General features: G+C 32.8%; 2 protein-coding genes across 3 annotated transcripts; one reads left to right on the forward strand and one right to left on the reverse strand.

Annotated features, from left to right (window-relative positions):
- Positions 1 to 1,178: 1,178 nt before the first annotated feature.
- On the reverse strand, positions 1,179 to 2,374 carry Csl4 (exosome component 1 Csl4). Its single transcript, XM_068769273.1, has 3 exons — positions 2,050 to 2,374; positions 1,725 to 1,973; positions 1,179 to 1,436 (listed from the first exon to the last, which is right to left on the reverse strand). Exons 1-3 carry the CDS (start codon positions 2,215 to 2,217, stop codon positions 1,179 to 1,181), a joined length of 675 nt encoding a protein of 224 aa, XP_068625374.1. The 5' UTR covers positions 2,218 to 2,374.
- Positions 2,375 to 3,608: 1,234 nt separating this feature from the next.
- On the forward strand, positions 3,609 to 21,350 carry alphaCOP (coatomer subunit alpha). Of its 2 annotated transcripts, none has more exons than XM_068769449.1 (21): positions 3,609 to 3,932; positions 4,673 to 4,789; positions 5,822 to 6,067; positions 7,141 to 7,278; positions 7,792 to 7,955; positions 8,746 to 8,883; positions 9,316 to 9,399; positions 10,137 to 10,326; positions 10,875 to 11,027; positions 11,898 to 12,118; positions 12,465 to 12,602; positions 13,361 to 13,464; positions 13,936 to 14,102; positions 14,973 to 15,170; positions 15,808 to 15,989; positions 16,674 to 16,806; positions 17,989 to 18,088; positions 18,420 to 18,549; positions 19,229 to 19,404; positions 20,420 to 20,635; positions 20,813 to 21,350. In XM_068769449.1, the coding sequence occupies exons 1-21, from the start codon at positions 3,705 to 3,707 to the stop codon at positions 21,274 to 21,276; spliced, it is 3,687 nt and encodes a 1,228-aa protein (XP_068625550.1). In that variant the 5' UTR covers positions 3,609 to 3,704; the 3' UTR covers positions 21,277 to 21,350. The 2 variants fall into 2 exon arrangements, with proteins under 2 accessions (XP_068625550.1, XP_068625551.1); XM_068769450.1 differs by having other exon boundaries at positions 5,822 to 6,058.
- Positions 21,351 to 21,983: the final 633 nt, after the last annotated feature.

Genomic DNA, 21,983 nt, shown 5'->3' on the forward strand with positions numbered 1-21,983 from the left:
CTCTGTACAAAACCAATTGATAAAGATTTTGACAGTAGTGACAATTTAATGAACGTTCAATAACCTTTGTGTAATTATGTAAACACAATTTTTACCTAAGTAAAAAAATATTAATGCTTTTGGGTGTATAACAATTTTAGTGTAAGTGTGGCTAAAAAATTCTTGAAGGAAAACGTAAAAATGTTCTATAGGTTATTTTAACTTATTAAATAATTTTAACGAAATCTTAACAAACTTTTAATGAAAATATTGGGAAGTATGCAACAGGTGCCAGTTCCAGTTCGATGGCCTTCTCGAATGTAGTAGTTGCCTGTTTTGGCAATGAAAACTTTACATAAGCACTTATAAATCCAATCTAGATTATGCTGAATATTACGAAAATTTTTCAATTCATTCTCTAACCTACATATTCCAGCGATCGCACTCATTACACAAACGAGACATCGTTTTAGAAGATGCATTGTCCCTTTAAGACAAATTGAAGTCGACTAGACTAGATTCATAAAATAAAATATATAGATAGTTTCATAAAGTTGATTAGAGTGTTAGCTTTATGGATATAAAGTACTATTGAAATTTGTAATAAATATAAATTCTTAATTATAAATGAAATTAAGTTTTCAAAATACGTAATCTGCCTACTGCTTCTTTGACGTCTTAATTTCAATATAATAATAATAGCTAAATAAGAAAATAAAATAGGTTCTTCAGTAGAGAGAATGATAATATTTGAATTGTCGTCTGGGGGCATAAGGAAATTTGCTAGAAACTTCTAAATTGGCAGCTAAAGAAGAAATTGTTATAAAGACTTGAATACTCATTTATGTTATATACCTAACTATTTATTGGATAACTTTGCTATTAAAATAACATTAATATGCACTACAAGAAGATCAAGAGACAATGTCAGCTTTTTTGAACAGCAAATTTGCCATTTTCTTATTGCTTAAACTTTAAGTTTATCTTTATACATATTAAAAATGAATTTACAAGTTGTCTCATACAAATTAGATCTCTATATAAATTTGACAATTAATCTGGCACAAGACATTTGTTTTTGGAATGTTTCAGCTCAGATATTTTTTCAAGATATGTCCATAAGGTAATTAATTATTGCCTATTTTTAACTTTATAAAAGGAAAAAATAAATAAAAGACAGCTTTTAATTTTATTAACTTTTATGATTTATTTTTTCCATTATCATTTATACTTTCTGAGTTTTGATTTACAGGAAACAGAGCTTGGTTAATGTTCTCAGGTATAACCCTCGCAACTTTTCTTGGTTCTTTAACCAGAGTCTTGGGGCACTGCATTTCTGACCAACTTATAGGTACCATACTAACACCTTGTGGTGAATCCATGCCTGTTGCTATGGCTACCCCTAGTTCATTTTCAGCTGTGGAAAGATGATACCAATGTATCTCTGTCATTGGTAACTAAAAATCACTGAGTTAAGAAAAATCATTAAATTTTTAGTGCATTAAAAGGTAAACTTTCAAAGTTTTGTTAAGATAATACAGTTATTTTATCACAGGTAATTTTAACTATTTATTTTTTTGGCATATAGGTTAAATTTTACAGTAATTAGGATATTGAGTATAGGTATGTCTCCAGTTATTTCTAAAACTCTTTTCTAAAATTTATCTGCTTGCAAATGAAAATGTGCTATAAAACCTTTGCTAACTGTAATTAGACCATGTAATAATAATTTTTAACAAGGATACAACTCTGGCTAAAATAATATCTCCAGGTCTGAAGCATTTATATGGATCAATTCTATCTTTATCTGTACATTTGATGTCTTCTTTCTTGAGTATCCCTCTGTAAGGTCTGACCAGAACTGAAGGACCAACACATAGTATGATACATTGGACAACACGAGAGTTTACTACTGTCACTTTTGCTGTGACCACATCACCAGTTTTAGGTAGGATACTTGGTGTTCTGGGGCTTTCTACAGATATGATTTTCGCCTGTGTAAAATGTAAAAGTTTTATATATATGGCATGGAGAAATGTAAAAAGAATCTAATTTTAATGTGTCGATTACCTTGGTTCTTGGGTCTTCTTCAGTTTTTAAAATTCCCGCAAGCGTTGCGTATATATAACCTTTGAGTTCATAAGTACCGGGTCCAGAGACATGTTCTTTGTTCGATACACTTAAACGCATGCCGGGTATACAAATTTTATCTGTTTCATTTTGTTTTTCGGAATCCATGATGAAAGGAATAGGTTATCAAATTTATGTTAATACGATTGCAGAAGTTTTAACTTATCCACAATTTGTGTAAGCTTGTGTATTACAAACTTTGTTTTCAGGTTTTTTTAATATTTTATTTATTACGAAGTACAAAAGGAATCTAACTTTGTTTGTTTACAGCTGTCACTTACCACATGTCATATATACCGTTTAGGGTCGAGTTAAGTTAATATTCGATTACTCGATTGTGATACTCCATCTAATCAAATTTTAATATATTGACCCCAGATTTTAAGGAAAGTTAGTTTTCATTGGCACTTATTCTAAAATTATAAGCTTAGTTAAATTTATAGCTTGTCTGTTAAGTTTATTTATAATTTTTTTTAAACTAATAGAGCAATTCTCTATTTATAGTATATGTAAGCTCTTTACGGAAATTGCTTTTTTTGTTTTATCCATCTTGGTAAGTTACCGGGCGGGAAACAATTGTGTGCGAACATAAATATCTTACTACTATCCTTTTTTTCTTTTAAACCGATCGACATTCACTGCAAGACATGGACTTCCCCCAAAGATCGACATGACGACCGGTATTGTATTGCCGGGATCTAGCAATTTCCCGCGACTTTAACCAAGTCGGTCTTTTAACTGGGGTACTTACGCCGCGTCTCGCCACTCAAAAACTTTGAACCTTGACCTCGTGGTCACCACTTAAGAACCTTTCGGTCCTAACGGACATTGGTCGCTCGCTGAAGTTTTCTTCGAGCCACGTCGGTGACTTCGGTTCTTCTGTAGAATTTAAACTCTAGTTTTAAATTAAAATTGAACGTAGATAAATTTCAATTTATTTCTAACATTTCACATATATAACAGTAATTTTTTTTACAATTTGTTACATTACAAATTATATCACTTAACTTTTAAAATAATATTAGTTGTTATTCTAGTTCTTCTCTCATATACTCATAGTACTACAGCACTCCTATAACACTAATTTACTGTAGGAACTACCAGCCTCAGGAAGACTCCCACACTACGTTGCATATCGTTTCCAATATTCACCTCGCATCTAATTTCTTTGTTCATCTACTTTAGGCCTCCATTTCAAAGTCGTCTGTATAGAGAAGAGTTGTGTTTACCTTTTCGTTCCATGAAGGGCAGGGCAAGGGTCAGAAAATAGTTAAAATTATAGTTATAAATTTACTTTTTACATTAGTTTTTTGTATTATACACTACCAATTCTTCTTTACAATGTGGGTCCAATATTGTAGGTAAAGTACAGTTAAAGAAAAAAAGATTATAATAAAGTGGTCATAGGAATAATATTTATTTGGTTATAGTTTTTAAAAATATACTTAAATCGTTTACATTGCGTACACCTCTGCTAGTATAGACGTGTCACGTCAGCCGGTTTGACGTTTGACATGTCGACATTATTGCTGGCTTGAATTGTTTGAAATAATTTTGTTGTAAAAAACTGTAAATACTAATTGAAAAGCAAGGAAATGTTGACAAAATTTGAGACCAAGTCCGCTCGGGTGAAGGGTATATCGTTTCACTCCAAACGGCCATGGGTGCTTGCAAGTTTGCACAACGGTGTGATTCAGCTATGGGACTATCGGATGTGTACTCAGATAGAGAAATTTGACGAACATGATGGTCCCGTACGTGGCATTTGCTTCCACATCCAGCAACCTCTCTTCGTATCCGGTGGGGATGATTACAAGATAAAGGTTTATATTATATTTTTCATAATATTTTTCTCAAATTTCTTGTTGTGTATGAAAGTTATCTGAATACAGTTAATATTTTTAGAAGTTTCCTCTAAATATCTGTTGCGTTTTCAGTAAAACAAGTAAACTTATTAAAAAATAGTATGAATAAGCATTTGCGAATTCTTTAATAACTAACTTTGTACATTTAATAATATAACTGGTCTTTTTATTTGGAAACATTTTTCTGACTACTTTAACAATAATATGTATTTATAAAATATTGTAGGTATTTGAAATCTGTGTACAAAAGATAAGTTCGCTTTTGAGAGATACTTGTGAAATCATGTAATAAAAGCCTTTGAAATCTTCACTCATGTTTTTATTGCATTAATTAAAATATTTATACTATGATATACTTACATGCATTAATGTTTTTTATAGTTTATAATTGAATGTTTGCAATAGCCTTAACTATTTTAATGTCTAACAAATCAAAACCTAATGATCTAATTTATACAAGTATTTAAAATTTTTGTATTTAAATAGATATTTTTGCTTTTTTATGTAAATGTGTAAATATTTATATACCTATATATTTCCCTTATATGAATGATTATTTTATCAATATTTTTACACATTAATATTTATATGCTTTAGCATTTTTAGTGACACAGTTTGACCATATCTCCATGTAATTTAGTATGAATAAACTGTATAATACCTATGATTAAAATATAACAAATTAATTTTACATTCAGGTTTGGAATTACAAACAACGAAGATGCCTTTTTACTTTACTTGGCCACTTAGATTACATCCGCACCACATTCTTCCACCATGAATATCCATGGATATTGAGTGCTTCTGATGATCAGGTAATTAATTTTGTTTTAATACATCTTTTCAGTCATATCAAATCCACTGCTGGAAATAGGCCTTCCCTACAGATACCAGCACCAGTGGGAAGCAGCCTGCTGTTGCAACATATAACTTTTAACATTATTTTATAGATTAGTAGCATATCTTTAGTAAGACATAGTCAAGGTTTAATAGTGATTATCATAGCCACTCCTGTTATGGAATGTCTTTGGTTAAACAATTATTGTGTGAGAACTTAAGCCAAGGTCCCCTTTAGAAGGCCATTTCTACCAGTCACTCCATAGAGAGTCCACCTAAACTGTAAAAGTTTTGTAGCCTTTCAAACTTGAAGAATTAAGTAGGAAGGTATAGGCTAAGTATCTTCACACCAATATGTTCGAACACAGTGAAGTTATAAATGCTACGGAGCACATGGCTTACAGCAATTGGCTGAAAATAGGTAAAGTTATGTGCCATAAAGCCTCAAATTTAGGTTTTCTCAGCATTCTTATTAGATTGCTTTATCACATTATAGTATTCAAATTATAAAAATAAAGTATTCTTACTTTTATAATTAAGATAATTTTAAAACATGTAAATGGTAATAGAAAAACATAAAAATGATTACCATTATTAATGATATCCATATAGAATAAAAGCCATATCACCCAATTTACACACATGGAATTTTACGATCATCATCATTTTTTCCATAAAATGTCTTCTGCTGGTTACAGGTCTCCCTATTTTCAATAAAATCAGTAGTAGGTGCATCCAGCATCTTCCTGCAACCTTAAGGTTGTGTCCAACTTTTGGATGGTTGTCTAACACTGCACTCCGTGGTCCTCAATTTTATCTCCAGAGCCTTAAGAACTTAGTGGCCATCTATTTTGTGTGTGACCTGCCTGTAATTTTGATCAATATCATTAGCTTTGTAGTAGTTTTTGAAATAATTTACCTAAAAGCTATTAAGAAAGTCTTTCAGTTGTACTGCAGCAATATCTACATTTTTCATTGCCTATTTGTGTATAAGTTATGGTTTATTACAGACAATAAGAATATGGAATTGGCAATCACGTCAATGCATCAGTGTACTCACTGGCCACAATCACTATGTAATGTGCGCACAGTTTCATCCCACCGAAGATTTGCTGGTATCTGCATCTTTAGATCAGTCTGTGCGTGTTTGGGATTTTTCCGGACTGAGAAAGAAAAGTGTTGCCCCTGGTCCTACTGGATTAGCTGAGCATTTGAGAAATCCACAGGCTACTGATTTGTTTGGTCAGGTAATATATGTATGTATGTGTGTTTATATTTTTGTTTATAAAAGAAGTCCCATTCATCAGAAACCATATACCTTCAAATAAAGTTCATTTAAGATGGAAATCCTAGGTCATGTACAACAAAGAAGTAAGCAGTTATCATGTAGATAAACCTTCATTTTTCACTAGTAGTATTGTTTGCATGATTGTATGGTTGTTATATCTGGAGATGAAATATTCTAATGCAAATTTACCTAAAGTTGAAGTTTATTATGCAAATGACCTTTGTATTGATAAAATCTTAGTATGCAAATGGATAAGTAAGATGAATAGCTATATGTGCTTTTAAAATTCCAATGACACTGCACATACTTGTGTATAAGTAGAGACTGAAAATAGATTTATTTGTTAACTTATCTTTTAATAACCTATTGAAACAGCCTCCATAAGTTCTATGCTAACAATAACTTTAGCCAAATATGCATTTTATCATTCTTTCTAATAATATACATTTTACAATCTCAAAAGGAAGTTTGAATAAATAGTACACACATGTGGTATCTTCTGTTGTTTCTGACATCGAGTCTCTATTCAACTATGGAGAAAGCTGATAACAATTAAAATAGTACACAATTCATTCTAGATAAAAGAAATTGTGTGCTTTCAAATCTTATATGACAGTAAAATATCTTTGAAATTTAATGGTTGAATAAATATTTCTTTTTATTTAAGTTTAGTGTATGTAGCCAGTACTTCTACAATTATTTCATAAATTCACTGTCCAATACCATTTAATAAATCTAATTAATTATAATTTAGGAACTGCCCTTTACTTAAATCATGAATGAACTGCATTTTTAAGCTTGAGCTTGAAGAATCTAGTTAGACCACACCTTACACCACTTAACATTATAAGATGTGCAAAAAGATCATATACTGTAATACATTAATAAATACAATTATTTTCAATTAATTCATAGTTTCATATTTTAAAGGAATTTTTACTCTTCAGTTGTTATTAATTTTTTTAAATGTGCATGTATTATATTTATATTAAAAAGGTAAATTTTAGTTTTATAGTCTCTCACTTTACTTATCTGTTTTAGGCTGATGCAGTTGTGAAGCATGTTCTAGAAGGTCATGACCGTGGAGTCAACTGGGCTTCATTCCATCCTACCCTGCCATTGATAGTATCTGCTGCAGATGATCGTCAGGTCAAACTGTGGAGAATGAATGATGCAAAGGTATAACAAAGTTACTATAGATTTAGGAGTCTAATCTGTCATAGGTCATTCATGTGAGACATAGGTCTCTCAGATAGAGAAGTGTGTTAATCATAAACAATTTTTTTAAAGGCACATCCGTGACATATTTTTGCTATGAGTTGAAATAACTTTTTTAATCCAACCAACTATTCACAAAAGTCCCAACAAAATGCAATAATTTCAATGATTCAAAACTGTTTTCTTAATATATTATCATTATCTATTGTTTCTGTAACCATTGATTTTTGGATAGAGTGTACAATACAATAATTGACCACCAATTAGCCATATTTTTACTTCCAAAAAACTTTTATATTTATTGTAATAAATCATTCTGTATATTCTTCTTATATATATTTCCAGAAAATATTCTGAAATACATTAGAATTGAATGATATTGAGTGATAATGTAGATTTGCTAGTTACCAAAAAACTTTATATTAGATTTAAAAGAGTACATATGACATAATTGTATTTATTATTAACTTCTAGGCATGGGAAGTTGACACCTGCCGTGGTCATTACAACAATGTATCATGCGTACTGTTTCATGCCAAGCATGAACTGATATTGTCCAACAGTGAGGATAAGTCGATCAGAGTTTGGGATATGACAAAGCGTACTTGTCTACACACATTCAGAAGAGAGCAAGAGAGGTAAGAGTTTTTTTGTATATTTTTTTTCATTTAATTAACAATCTAATAACAAATATTGTGTTATTATATATTTATGTATAATAAACGTATTATTATTTTTTATTGTATTTGTTAATATGCTAATATTTTACATGTTTATTTTATAGTAAATAAAAAGGGTTATAACAAAACCACCATAGCTAAAACATAAACAATGGAGAATGTCATAATAAATAAGTTCATCTTTGTATCTAGTTTGAGTGCAAAAAGTGTCAATAGAAAAATTGAAATTGATTTCATAAAGTATAATATTTTAAATTTGTTATAAGCTCATTTTATAACTTAGAACATTGTAAAGAAGTTGGTTAATTAGAACAAACATATGTACTACATTTTATTGTAATTATATATCTCACTAATCTAGAGACAAAATTCACTATAGAGCTTTAAAACCAGAAGGTTTACTCACTGTTTTAACTTCAGTACTATCTTAATAAAGTGCTGCTACCTTGAATAAAGGAGTATAACCATTGAATATTTGATTATTTATAAACCTCCTTTACTACTGGGCCATTTTGGTTATTTATGTAAAATGAAGGACTATTAGTGTCATTATTATAGGTGGATATAATGCTACAGTAATTGTAGTTGAAATAATAGTGTAGATTAGAAAAAAGTAAATGTGAAAAAATATGAAGTCTATTAAAATTTCGAACTACATAAAAAGTTCTGTATAATTGATTAAACTAACTTAATAAATAAATAATTACATGTGATTGAATGTAACAGATTTCAATACATACTTCTACAGATATTGGGTGTTGTCAGCACATCCGAGCTTGAATCTATTTGCAGCAGGTCATGATGCTGGAATGATTTTATTCAAGTTGCAGCGTGAACGTCCAGCATATGCTGTACACAACAATATGCTGTTTTACATCAAAGACAGGTAATAAACACAATGTTAAAACTTTCAAGTAGAAATTAATTTGTCTGTACATGTCATGGCTTTTAATTTTTAAAATTTATTAAAGTATCATTATTAGCTGTAGTAAGACCAAACTATAATCCAGCACAAAGTTAACACATATAATATTAAGTTATAATGACCTAAAGACGCGTTTACATGGTTGGTAATTGTAACTATGTTTGACCTATCAATTGCCGTATTCAAATAATAATACGCCCACCACGTTCATCTGTCTCTTTCTCTTATAAAAGTGTGGTTTTCGGACTACTGTAATTAATACTGTTGTATAAATAAACGAGAACGGCTGTTTCTCATAATTTAACAATTGATTAGTTAATATGCAACTATTATTTTTTAAATTGAAAACCGTTTTTTGGTTCTGGTTATATTTATTTACTTTTTTGCTTATAGGCAGTTACGTAAACTGGATATGCAGACCAACAGGGACTCGCCGGTGATGCAAATTAAAGGCGGTGGACGTCATCATCCCTATAGGTATGAGTTTTTATTTAGGAAATTTCCTGGTTCAAAATTTGACTGAATGAGCCCAATCTATGTGATTTGACTTACTAATGCACACAATTTTACAATAATGTCCATAGATTATTGATTAATTTAGAAATTTCTGGGCAAAATTACATGATATTTATTATGAAAATATCGGAGGCACAGATGGCATTGTGTAATATAAGTGTATCTTTAGTGGATCCATTTGTTCTTTATATATGTATAATACACATACTAGATGTGCTGTTAGGTATGCCTAGGTTTGAATAGCTTTCATGCAACTTTTAGCAAAGTGCGTATTTCTGGTGGATATTGGATGTTCCTGTTAGCTCTTATTTAATCTCCAATAACTGGAGAAATATTGCACAAAAAAAATTGTATTTTGTCATTAATTCATCGTCATTTCAGCCGTATGTTGACCACTGCTGGAAATAGGCTGCCGCCATAGATTTCCTATAGAATCGTTTGTAAGCAGGCTGCATCCTGATCTTAATAAGGTCATATAGCGCCCAGAAAAGATAGATGGCTGATAGTACCTTAAGGTTCTGGAGTGGAAACTATTGACCTGCAAGCTGCGTAGAGTCGATGAACGTATTATGCTCGTCGGAAAGCTGGATGTCGTTATTTAAATAAATAGAATCAGAATTAAGATTTTTGATGTCCAATAATAAATCAATTTTTAAATAATATATTTGATTTATTAATTATTTTTAATACCATTTTAGTATGTCGCTCAATCATGCGGAATGGTGCGTGCTGGTGAATTGGCGTGTAGGCGACAACCATTCCTACGAACTGTATGCGGCTCCCCGCGAATCTACCGAAACACCCACAATGGAGCCCGCTAGGGGGCAGGCCACCTCTGCTGTGTGGGTAGCAAGGAATCGTTTTGCGGCACTTGAGAAAAATAACCAGGCGAGTATTTTGGAGCATCAGTGAAACAAAAGAATAAATTTAAGTAAAAAACTTAGTCCATTTATGCCGTAACTTCATATACTACTAAAGCTGTAGTAGTAGTAATAAAATATGTAATGGCTGTTGGTTAACCTAGTGAATAAAAGGCACTCGATTGGGCACATCGGTTCAGTTTAGTACTGCGTTGTTTTTATGGCAGTCTAGGTTTATATAGAGAGTAAACCGGATTATGTTTATAAAAAAAAAAAAACAATATTTCCGCCCAGCAAAATCAAATGGTTATTGTTTCAGGTTACTACATGAGGATATCATGATATCCAGTACTGTATTACAATTATTCATTTTCGTTCTTTAATATTGCTTAAAATTCTTTTAACAGTGTGAACGAATTTCAATAATTTTTTAAATATATTTTTTTAAAATATTATATCTAGTATGATGTCCACAAAAGAGTTAATAAGAAGTTCCAATATCAAAACATTCTCTTAGTTTTTAGATAAACATGGCTATTTTATTTGATAATGTGATTGTTAAAATGTACAAAACAGTTGGTGATAAAGAACTTGAAGAACGAAGTTTCGAAGAAGATAGCCACACCTACTTGTGAGGAGATCATGTACGCTGGTACCGGCATGTTGCTACTGCGTGAGCCCGATTGCGTGCAACTTTTGGACGTTCAGCAAAAACGTACCATAGCATGTGTAAGTAGAGTTCATTATACATTAACATTAATAGTTCTATTGGAAAAGAGTTTACTTTCCTTAGATTGATCAGTAGTTTTTGTCTACTTCATTACTTATAGCATCTGGAAGAGACCAAAAGGAAAATAATGGAAATTACTGATTTTAATAACAAAGAAGTTTGTCTGTCTTGTCTAAATTTGATCCTGTTTAATAAAGGACTCAGATTTTTATTGAATTAGATATTAGCAAACTGTATTTGTCACAAAGGACTAAAAAATGTATAGATAAACTTATTGGTTGGTGATACAAGCTAAGGATGTGTTTACAGTTATCCATCTTTTGCTTTTATATTGACTGTTCTCATTAACATAATTTTGCTGACTAATTTCTATTTAATGTATGATTTGTATTATTTTTGCTTTAATTTCTATGACTTCTATGTTGTTTTTGGACAATGTTTGCTTATACTTTAGATGACATTTTTTCTAACAGAAAAAATTGTGATAAAAATATAACATTGATTATTACATTCGCGCCCAATGAGTTCAGTCTTTTTACTTGTATAAGGGTGTTCTTCCAGCCACGGACCCTTGGGCCTCTCCTATTTATTTCAATAAAACCACTTGGAAGTGGTGTGCCTACAGCGTCATTTGATAGCCTTAACAAGGTGGACTTATGGGTGGATGGCTTTCGCTGCCCATGTGGCTCTGTGGTCTTTACAGAAACTTAAGGAATAGCCTGCTCACTACTATTTCTACTTGTCAATCCGCTGGACTATGTCTACCCGTTATTGATTTGATTTGTAATATTTTATATGTTATAAACATGTAATATATAGTTTGTGTAATAAATTGATGATGCTTCTAAATATCGGTATTTTAAATTCAGATAAAAGTAAGCAAATGCCGCTATGCCATTTGGAATTCGGACATGTCAATGGTAGCCTTGCTGGGCAAACACACAGTAACACTGTGCACACGACGTTTAGAGCAACTGTGCTCTATCACAGAGGGCGCGAGAGTCAAGTCCGGTGCATTCGACGACTCCACACCACAACCAGTATTTATCTACACCACTGCAAATCATATTAAGTATTGTTGTAAGGATGGGTGAGTAAAGTTTTATCTAATTTATTTTCAACTAACTGTTACCCGCTAGTTTTGTGAACTTAAATAACGCCCCCTTAAACTCGCATCGTGAAACCTCTTATATATAAATAAAGCACGTACAAACAAACACTAAATGACAATATTATCAATTTTGGCATGAAATGTATATGCGATATTGCTTGAATCGCTTGTTAGCAATAAACTTCAGCTAAATCTATACATGGTTAGAAATTAGTTTGAAATACAATACTGTTGGAAGGCATTGTAATAATACTTCCTTTGTCCGTTTTAAGTAACAAAAGTGATAGAATATTTTGTTAATTTCACTATTTTATCTGTTTCGCAGGGACTACGGTACAATACGTACCTTGGATGTGCCCGTGTACGTCGTGAAGGTGGTCGCCAATGAGGCTGGCGCACGCGTCGTTTGCCTAGACAGAGAGTGTCGCCCTAAAGTTTTGAGCATCGACGCTACGGAGTATAGGTATAATAATAATCATATCATTAAAATAATTTCAGCCACAGGACGTGCCATATATTTCCAATAGGACGTTTTGGAAGTGGCCTGGATCCACAACATCTTTTAATGACCCTGAAAAGGTCTTCTGTTTACCTGGTGAGTGGAATGTCCGCTGTCTCGGCTCTAGAACCTTCAGGCCCGTGTGATCATTAGTTCTGCGCACTGTGTGGCCTTCTTAACGTTACTTTATCTTGCCAATCTGCTGGGCTATGTCGACTGCTTCCGTTCCTCTACGAATCTCCTTATTCCTTATTTGATATCATAGATAAATACCGGTCGTAACCCTATCCATTACCTATTGATCAACTTACCAAGGAGGCCCAAAGTAGATAACCTCATTTCAGCATCATAAGTCATTACTGGTACCATCACATATGACGGTAGATATAAGATCTTTTTTGTTAAATCTAGGTAGGCATTTCCCATTCTGATTCTGATTCTGTTTTTATTCCTTGATACAGATTTGTCCTATAGTTCTTTTCTATATCTTTGTTGTAATATAAACAATAGCTTAGCAGTTATAAGGTATGATTCCTTGTGGTGTCCAGTTCTTAAGAGTTCTGGATTTAAGTAAAAGATATACCTCTTAGCGATTTTTATTGAGATATGCAATTAAACATATATGCAGGGCAGATTTTCTATTTCCAGATTTTTAAATAGAATTCTCAGCTTAGTATTATTATTTTTAAATTAATGTTACAATAATATATTGCAATTTTCAGGTTTAAATTGGCATTGGTTACTTGTCAATATGATCAGGTCCTGCATATGGTCCGTACTGCAAAATTAGTAGGACAGAGTATCATAGCATACTTGCAAGAGAAAGGTAACAGCTTATTATTATTACATAACATATTGACTACACATAAGTATTTGCATGAAACATAATAGTCAAGTTAAAGAACATGATAAGAATGAAAGTCAAATAGATGAACCAAGTAGTTTTTTTAGATCGGATTTAAAATAAAATAAGTATTACGTATGTATGAATTTTTCATATATGTAAATGAAATAAAAGTGTCAAAATTTTCATTGTATTTAAAATTATATATATATATAAGAATTCGTGCTTGTATAACTTTTTAATGATGTGTATTTTCTTTGAAATTACGATATTAACTGGTCTAGCACAATTATTAATTACAAGGGAAACTAATTTTATGAAGCCTAGATAATAGTATTGTTAAACAAAAATATCTTTATGTTTGGTTAAACTTTATTTTTATCGCTGTTTTATCTAGAAACGCAAAGGATAAAATTGAAGAATATATTCATATAATTTTAATTATATTCACAGGTTATCCCGAAGTGGCTTTGCATTTCGTAAAAGACCCCCGCACTCGGCTGTCCTTAGCTTTGCAATGCGGCAATATTGAAGTAGCTCTGGAAGCGGCAAAGAGCTTGGATGAACCAGAGGCTTGGGATAAACTCGCACAAGCAGCTTTAACCACCGGCAACCACCAGGTATGTTTCCTGCACTTATATAATAATGTGACTGTATGTCAACTACTTAATGCTCTTACAATGGTAATTTAGTAAATACACAGACAACAAAATTTGGTATTGTGTGTATTGTAATGCTGTTTTTTAACAATAGTATGATTCTGTATTTTACTGTTTTTTTATATTTTCTTTTTAACCATCAATATTTTTGAATATTTGGATATGTTGCTCAATTATTTTTTTAATAAAATCCTGGTTCCCTTTATATGCTGACTATTTCACCTTTATGGAATTTGCATATCTTGATTTATTGAATAATTATTCGCATCTCATTTATGCCTAGAATATCCCAGTTTATGTCATCTATGGCTTTTCTGTTTGTAGAGTCCTCATGATTAAATTTCTGATTTTGAATTTTATGTATCTATTTGTTGTAGGGTAGTATGGAATTTTGGATATACAGGATGATTGGATATTGGATTATAAGCTTCATAGTGGTGATTTATTTATACCATTAACCAATTCCCTGTACAAACAATGTCGTTTTAATTATTTTAGGATTATAGTGGCGATTATCGACTTTCTAGTGTTAATCACATAATAATAAGGTGGTCTAGGCATTTGATATATATCAATCTTATTCCATCGAGTTAGACATTTCTGGACTTGGTAGTCTGTTTCATTTGTTTAGAACATTTCACTAAAAAAACAGATAATTGGTAGGCAACTGGTAGGGTAAAGAGTAACATTCAATATGTGTGCAAACGTCAGATGCTTATAAACGCATCCTTATACCTTGGGTATTTTATTGTATTAACTCTATCCAGCAAATACAGTGTAGTTAAGGAACCATTTAAATTTAATTATTATTTACCTATTTCTTTCATGCAGATTGTAGAGATGTGCTACCAGCGTACAAAGAATTTCGACAAGCTGTCGTTCCTGTACCTGATCACCGGCAATCTGGAGAAGCTGCGTAAGATGATGAAGATCGCGGAGATAAGAAAGGATGTGTCTTCACAGTTCCAAGGGGCGCTCTTGCTTGGAGACGTGAGGGAGAGAATCCGCCTTCTGAAGAATTCTGGACAGGTATGTTTATATGCATAACATTATTAGGAAAAAAATCATTATCCTAATAATAATAATTACTAATAATATTATTATTGATCACTACCATACTTTGTCTTTATTTGTATTATACTATAGATTACCACATCTTATAAAAGGTTTTTAAAAGGCTTAATCTTTAAATAATATCTGTTTTTTGCTTTTCCATTGTAAGGTATAGACCTGGAGAGGTCTATACCTTACAAAATAACATAGATTAAAAATTGTCAAACCATTAGTATGTTGATAAAAAATATACTTTATACTTGCATAAATGTAATATTTAAATTAAGCTTGCGAATAACTATGTTTTTAAATAAAAGAAAACATTGAAGGTTAATTGATATTGAAAGGAAAAATAGAGTTAAATATAGATTATGCAAGGTTACAAATAAATACATAGAAGTATTTAATTTAAGATAGACATACCTAATCCAGAGATGAAAACATTGAAGTAGTACAGTTTTTGGTTAGATTAACTTAAACACTTAAAATATGTTAGAAAATACTTTTAATTATTTTCTTCACTTTAATAAATACAAAATTATACCCTGTGGTACTTTATTAATATTGGATCTTTTTGAAATGCTAAACTATACTTTCTCTTTCTCTTTCACAGCTGTCCTTAGCATATTTGACTGCGATCAACCACAAGCAACTGGAGGAGGCGGAACCCTTAAAGGCAGCATTGGAGGCGGCTGGGCTGCCCATACCGGAGCCTAACCCGGATGCCGTGGTGCTTCGTCCTCCGCTGCCCGTGCTCAGAGCCCAGCCCAACTGGCCACTGTTGGCCGTTTCCAAGTATGTAATTTTAGTAGCACTCGTTGATTAATTTTTTCGGATGATGAGGAAGGTCGTCCAATGTCTTCCTCAACAGGCAGTGACAATTCTGATTCACCCAATAAAAAAGGTCCGAAAATTAAAATCATGCCTGCCTATGTAATTATGCCTTTGTTGACATTAGTTTCTAATAAAACAGCAAGTCTGTTTGATAATTGGCAAATGTCTTATCCTTTAATTTGGACCCATGACTCGTTGGATTTGGCTCTTTGACTTCTTAGATATGCCTTAGTCACTCATTGCATTTAGATTCTTTAGATTTGGTTCTAGAACTCCTTAGATGTATGTATGTATGTAAGATGCCTTCCTTAGGATTAGTAAGAATTTTTTTGTAACAAGTTTACACAAGAGAGAAAAAGAATTTTTTTAAGGTTGCTAGACATGATCGTGACGGAAAGTTTTTCAATCAAATGCATTAATATTTTATCTTGATATAATTTATGAAAAAACGTCTTTGTAGTCGAAATTAAATTTTATTTTTACTGACTCTTTTTTAACAATTTTGCAGATCCTCCGTCTAGATTTCTGCTAAATCTGATTACTCGATTTACTTTAATATACAATGACATACTACTTTTTTAAAAAAAATTGTCAAACGAATGCTGGCAATATGTCGAGTGTAGTCTTACTTTATTCAATTTTCAGGAGCTTCTTTGAGGTGGCAGGCGGAGCTCGTGCCGGTGGCGACAGCAGCGCCGTGGCCGCCGTCGCAGGAGATGAGCCCCTGGAGGCAGCTGGCGCCTGGGGCGACGATGAAGACGTCCTGCAGGAGAATAAGGTAATAAAATTATTATACACGACATACAGGTTGTTTCAACACAAGACACGTTCAATTAACAGCAAAAAGGTTTTATACGTATTTCCAATCAATTTACACGGGTAAAGTGTTCAATCTGGAATATGACATTAATTTATTTTTGCTATTGGAATGCCAAGGGCCAAAAAACTTTATGCAGTACAAATGCTGGGATGGACAAAAATAATTAATTTTAATATGTAGTAATCTGAATTTTGAAAATGCTTTTTCTTACAATATTACGTTATTTATTATTTCTGAAGTCAGTTATCTCTGTCGCATGACTGACAAAATGTCACATAGGTAGTGCGACTGAGATAACGCTCTACAAAGCGGAAATTAGCTGATTGTCTCTTTCCAAAGGTCGATGTGCAAAGTTCATCGCCGGGTACTGTACATTCACCCGCTTTTAGACCTATATAACCAATGACATTTTATTTCTCGTTAGCAACTTAGGGTCGTCCACAACTGAAGATATTAGATTTTTCAAAACAATTCACTATAAAGAGCCTTCCAATGTTGTCATATGTTAATAAGCTAGTTTGCTAAAATAGAGTTAAAGATTTAATTTGTTCAAACCATTATATTTTTTATTACTTTATATTTTATTTTCGAATAATTTTTGGTGCTTACACTGTAAAGGCAACATAAATATACGTAAAGCCTTTTTTTATAATTGTATCTAAAAATATTATTTATATAATATTTGAAAAGACATAAATTGTAATTATTATAGTACCTCTGGTTTATTTTAGATAGTTTTTCTTGTCGAACTAATTTGTATTATGATTATTCATACTAATTGATATAAGAATAAGGAAATACTCATTAACTTGTTAACATGACACATAACAAAATAATTCTTAACCTTTCTTACCTATCGATTGTAGCAATGAAAGTAAAATGGCTTAAATCAAAAACCCAAACTTTATTTTACATTAAGTCTTACATATACGTAATGGATATCGACATAGGAACACTTAATAACACCTTAATTAAAAAAAAATCATTTATGTAAATTTTAGTACCTAGAGTAGGAAATGTTAAAATACGTTTGACAATATTTCGTAAATAGCAACTAGACTAATAGTGATTGCAAACAATTCGTAGAATATAATTGTTAGGATTATGATTTACAACATCTGATGAAAGGTTAATTTACAGGAGGACGGTGAGGAAATAATGGAGGACGCATGCGACGACGGCGGCTGGGACGTGGGAGATGAGGACCTTGATCTACCGGAGGAACTGGCTCCCGTTTCTGGTATGTCTCCGAGATCATCAGTCTGTATACAGTACAAATAGCTAAATATATATATACAAACATATAACTCATTTCACAAAAAAAAAAAATTTAAACCTTTTACTATTATTTCAAATCACTTTATATAAAGTGAGTATTCTGAAATATGTTAAATTAATTTATTTTACATGGTAATAATATATGGTATTACATAGACTCCAGGGTCAAATAGAAAACAATTATTGATTTTACTCTCGTCTCACTGGCTGCATGGAATACCAGATTTTTCACATTGAGTTCAACATAAAACTTTTTTTTTTACGAAAGTGACCATCGTTGTTGTCTATTGCAGCGGATATTGATGGCGGTGATGAGGCGGCTGCGTACTTTGTTGCACCAACACGCGGCCCAGCTGCCGCATTGGCCAAACTGCGAACCGCACATGATCACGTCGCAGTTGGACAGTTCGAAGTTGCTTTCAGGTCATTATTTATTTGGATAAGTACGAAAAATGGAACGCATGTAAATTAAATAAAATCATCTCAGCTGTAACACCACTGCTAAGTATAAACCCATAGGTTTCCAATAGGATCGTAAAACTATTGGATTACCCTTTATAAATTCCAAAACAAATATTAAAAATAAATTGAGGGAAAAGACATATTCTTCAATAAAAGAATATTTAAATAACAAGAATCCTTGCCAGTGACATAACTTGATTGTTTTGTTTTCATTTAGACTATATCAGGCAGGATATGTATGTACACAAATTATATTGTATAAAGCATATACTATATTTTTAAAGTTTTACAAAAGCCCTATTGTTGTGGAGTTTCTTCCTGCTTCTTCTTCACAACTAAACATCTTGCGAAGTAGTGTAGAGACGAAAATGAAATAGATTTAAAATAAAAGTTTGCGACCAGTAAGAGTCCTGATAAGTTTCAATGTTGAATAAATGAATTTGATCTTTATCAAAAGTATTACATTTAATTCTTCATTTTTATTTAAGGCTTCATTAAATTAAGCGTTGAGAAAAGTAAAACAAATTTGTCTTTATTTCTAGCGCAAACCATAATTAATTGTGATTTTTATAGATTTGACATCGTCAATACGTGGAAACACATTTCATGTATTTTAAAGTATTCTTTGTATGTTGTGCAGGTTACTGAACGAGCAAGTGGGTATTGTTAAGTTCGAGCCATACGCTGAGGCGTTTCTACGTATGTACGCGAGTGCCCGGCTTACATTTACCGCATTGCCCACACTGCCGCCGCTGGCCGCTGCCTTACACCGCAATTGGACAGAGGCATCAGGCCCGGACCTGCTGCCGATAGTCAGTAAGTACCTCCATTGACTTTTATACAAAACCCATAAACACCTTTTCCCCATATGGATGCATAATGATATAAACAAAGTAAAAAAAAATTAAATAATTAATATTTTAAGCAAACTTCGAAGAGTTAGTTAATTATAAATATTATAATTTTCGAATGGAAGGTCATTACAATATACCTGAATCTTAAAGTTAGTACTAGAAAATGCGGAGTTGTGCCGCCTTGTGTTATATTGCTCTTATGGTTTTACAAATTGAATGTTTTTGAATAATTTAATTTAACCTATGATTTGGTATGTTCTGGCATTAATTAATATTTAAGAATTTGTGTTTCTTTCGGACTGTACTTCAACGATATTAACTACATTAAAAAAAACTAATAATGATTACACAAATACATAGTAATATTTAAGGGCCTGTTAATTTAATAGGTATCATTACACAAATCGAGCATTGGTAGCATATCGGTTGAAGACAAACTTACGATTGTAAAGTCGAGGGTTCGATTCTTGGATACAGTCTTATATAAGACACTTTGTGCAATAATTGTAAAGGATTGCCACTGCTCACAAACCAGTGTGCAGAGGATGGGCAACAGCATCCTCTGCATATCGCAATACCACACTGTTAAAGCCAATTAGCCTGCCAAGGCTATGATGAGCGTCTATGGGCTGAACCGATGAATTACTTAAATATATAGTGCAGCTTTTAAAGTGTAGCTTTATGTGAACATTACAATCATCTATCTCTTTCTTACGCTTACAAAAGTACAATTGCTTTAATACACAGCTCTGTATTGGAATGTAAATATTTTAATATTTATTTATTAATTTATTTGTAAAAACCGAACCAATGGATCATTCATACTAGCATATATCCTAAAATAAAGTCGTCAATGTTATTTAGATTATTTATATTTCAATTAATAAATTAATGAGGTATAAAATATTATCAGTTCATTCTATACCATTTATAGGAATCTTTATATTTTGTATGTTAAACTGTTCCCTTTTCACCAGCTACAAAACTGAACGACCTGGTGAACCAGTTGCAACAGTGTTACCAACTGACGACGGCTGGCAAGTTCACGGAGGCAGTAGAAAAGTTGCAGGGTGTCGCACAGAGCGTTCCTCTGCTACAGGTTGATGGAAAACAGGAGCTGGCGGAAGCGCAGCAACTTCTCGCAATTTGCAGAGAATACCTGCTAGGCTTGCAGATGGAGACTGCCAGGAAAGGTGAGCGCAGAAAATGTCAATACACTAGACTAGTTGGAAAAAGTATTTTCGCAAATAATAAAATCTCTTTGGCTGACCTATTTGTATTTGGTTGGTTATAATAAGAATATACGCCTGGAATGTCCAAATAAATTGGGACGGAACTATTTTACCGACATATGATATTGTTTTTCACAGGAATGCCTAAAAACACACTGGAGGAACAGAAGCGAACTTGCGAAATGGCCGCCTACTTCACGCACTGCAAACTGCAACCCGTGCATCAGATTTTGACTTTGCGGACGGCGCTCAACATGTTCTACAAGCTGAAAAACTTCAGAACGGCCGCATCATTCGCCAGGAGACTGCTGGAACTCGGTCCGCGACCAGAAGTAGCACAGCAGGCGCGCAAGATCCTGCAGGCGTGCGAGAAGACGCCAACTGACGAGCATTCGCTGCTGTACGACGAGCACAACCCGTTCAACATCTGCGGTATCAGCTACAAGCCCATCTATCGCGGTAAACCCGAGGAGAAGTGTGCGTTATGTGCTGCTAGCTTCCTGCCAGAGTACAAGGGTCGCCTGTGCCCCGTCTGCGGCGTGGCTGAAATCGGCAAAGACGTATTGGGTTTGAGGATCTGTCCGCTGCAATTCCAGAGATAATTCACACTATGCGTAATATATATTATTATCTCGTTATGTAACTATTGTGTAAGGAACATAGAATAAATATTATACGGTCATTTGAGTTGTGTTTCACTTCCTTTGTCATACATTGTTAGTATATCACCTTTTCACTATAGGTTATAATAGGGCTGCGTATTTTTCTGGTCTTCTTCAACCATCCTTCATGAGGTGCTCACGTCTGTATGATAAGAGGGGGACTCCAGTTCTACCTTAAGACGTTGCGATGCTGCGCCAACGTCATTGAAGCTGCAATACCATGCTCTGGCGTTCATGTAGTTTTGTTTTAAGGGCATCAAAGAAGACTGGTTTTAGCCGGTAGGTTAAAAACCCTTATTACCCTTGCGTCTATAACCCTGATACCTCCTCAACAGAGAAAAGGAGATTTGCCTATGAGAAAGTAAGGCGTTGTGTATTTCAGAAACTGAACAGTATATTACTTAGCAATAATTACTCAATTTCAAAGGTGCCATGAGCAGACAAGTTTATTATGAGCCCTGCTTTTCGGTCATAATCTGATCTAAGAAATGAACAGTATTTGTTTGGCGCTTTAAATAAGGCGTAACCCTATTCTATCTTCTTAGTGTTGGCGTCATTTAACATTGTGATACTCTTTCCTCTATCCCTTTTGAGTTTGTTTTATAATTTCGCCCATTTACTTAGTTAATAATATATTACCCGTACTA

Source organism: Battus philenor, unplaced genomic scaffold, assembly GCF_028537555.1.
Source record: "Battus philenor isolate CCGP_79_NKW_IND1 unplaced genomic scaffold, ilBatPhil1.0.hap1 SCAF_28, whole genome shotgun sequence".
Lineage (NCBI taxonomy): Eukaryota > Metazoa > Arthropoda > Insecta > Lepidoptera > Papilionidae > Battus > Battus philenor.

What these genes read in the sequence shown, in the direction of transcription:
- alphaCOP (XM_068769449.1), top strand. Translation starts at nt 3,705, where the DNA reads ATGTTGACAAAATTTGAGACCAAGTCCGCTCGGGTGAAGGGTATATCG. An exon ending in ATCGACGCTACGGAGTATAG is followed by an intron (nt 12,603 to 13,360) that starts GTATAATAATAA and finishes TGCAATTTTCAG; the next exon opens with GTTTAAATTGGCATTGGTTA. An exon ending in AGCATACTTGCAAGAGAAAG is followed by an intron (nt 13,465 to 13,935) that starts GTAACAGCTTAT and finishes TTATATTCACAG; the next exon opens with GTTATCCCGAAGTGGCTTTG.
- Csl4 (XM_068769273.1), bottom strand. Translation starts at nt 2,217, where the DNA reads ATGGATTCCGAAAAACAAAATGAAACAGATAAAATTTGTATACCCGGC. An exon ending in AAGAAGACCCAAGAACCAAG is followed by an intron (nt 1,974 to 2,049) that starts GTAATCGACACA and finishes CATTTTACACAG; the next exon opens with GCGAAAATCATATCTGTAGA. An exon ending in ATATTATTTTAGCCAGAGTT is followed by an intron (nt 1,437 to 1,724) that starts GTATCCTTGTTA and finishes AGTGATTTTTAG; the next exon opens with TTACCAATGACAGAGATACA.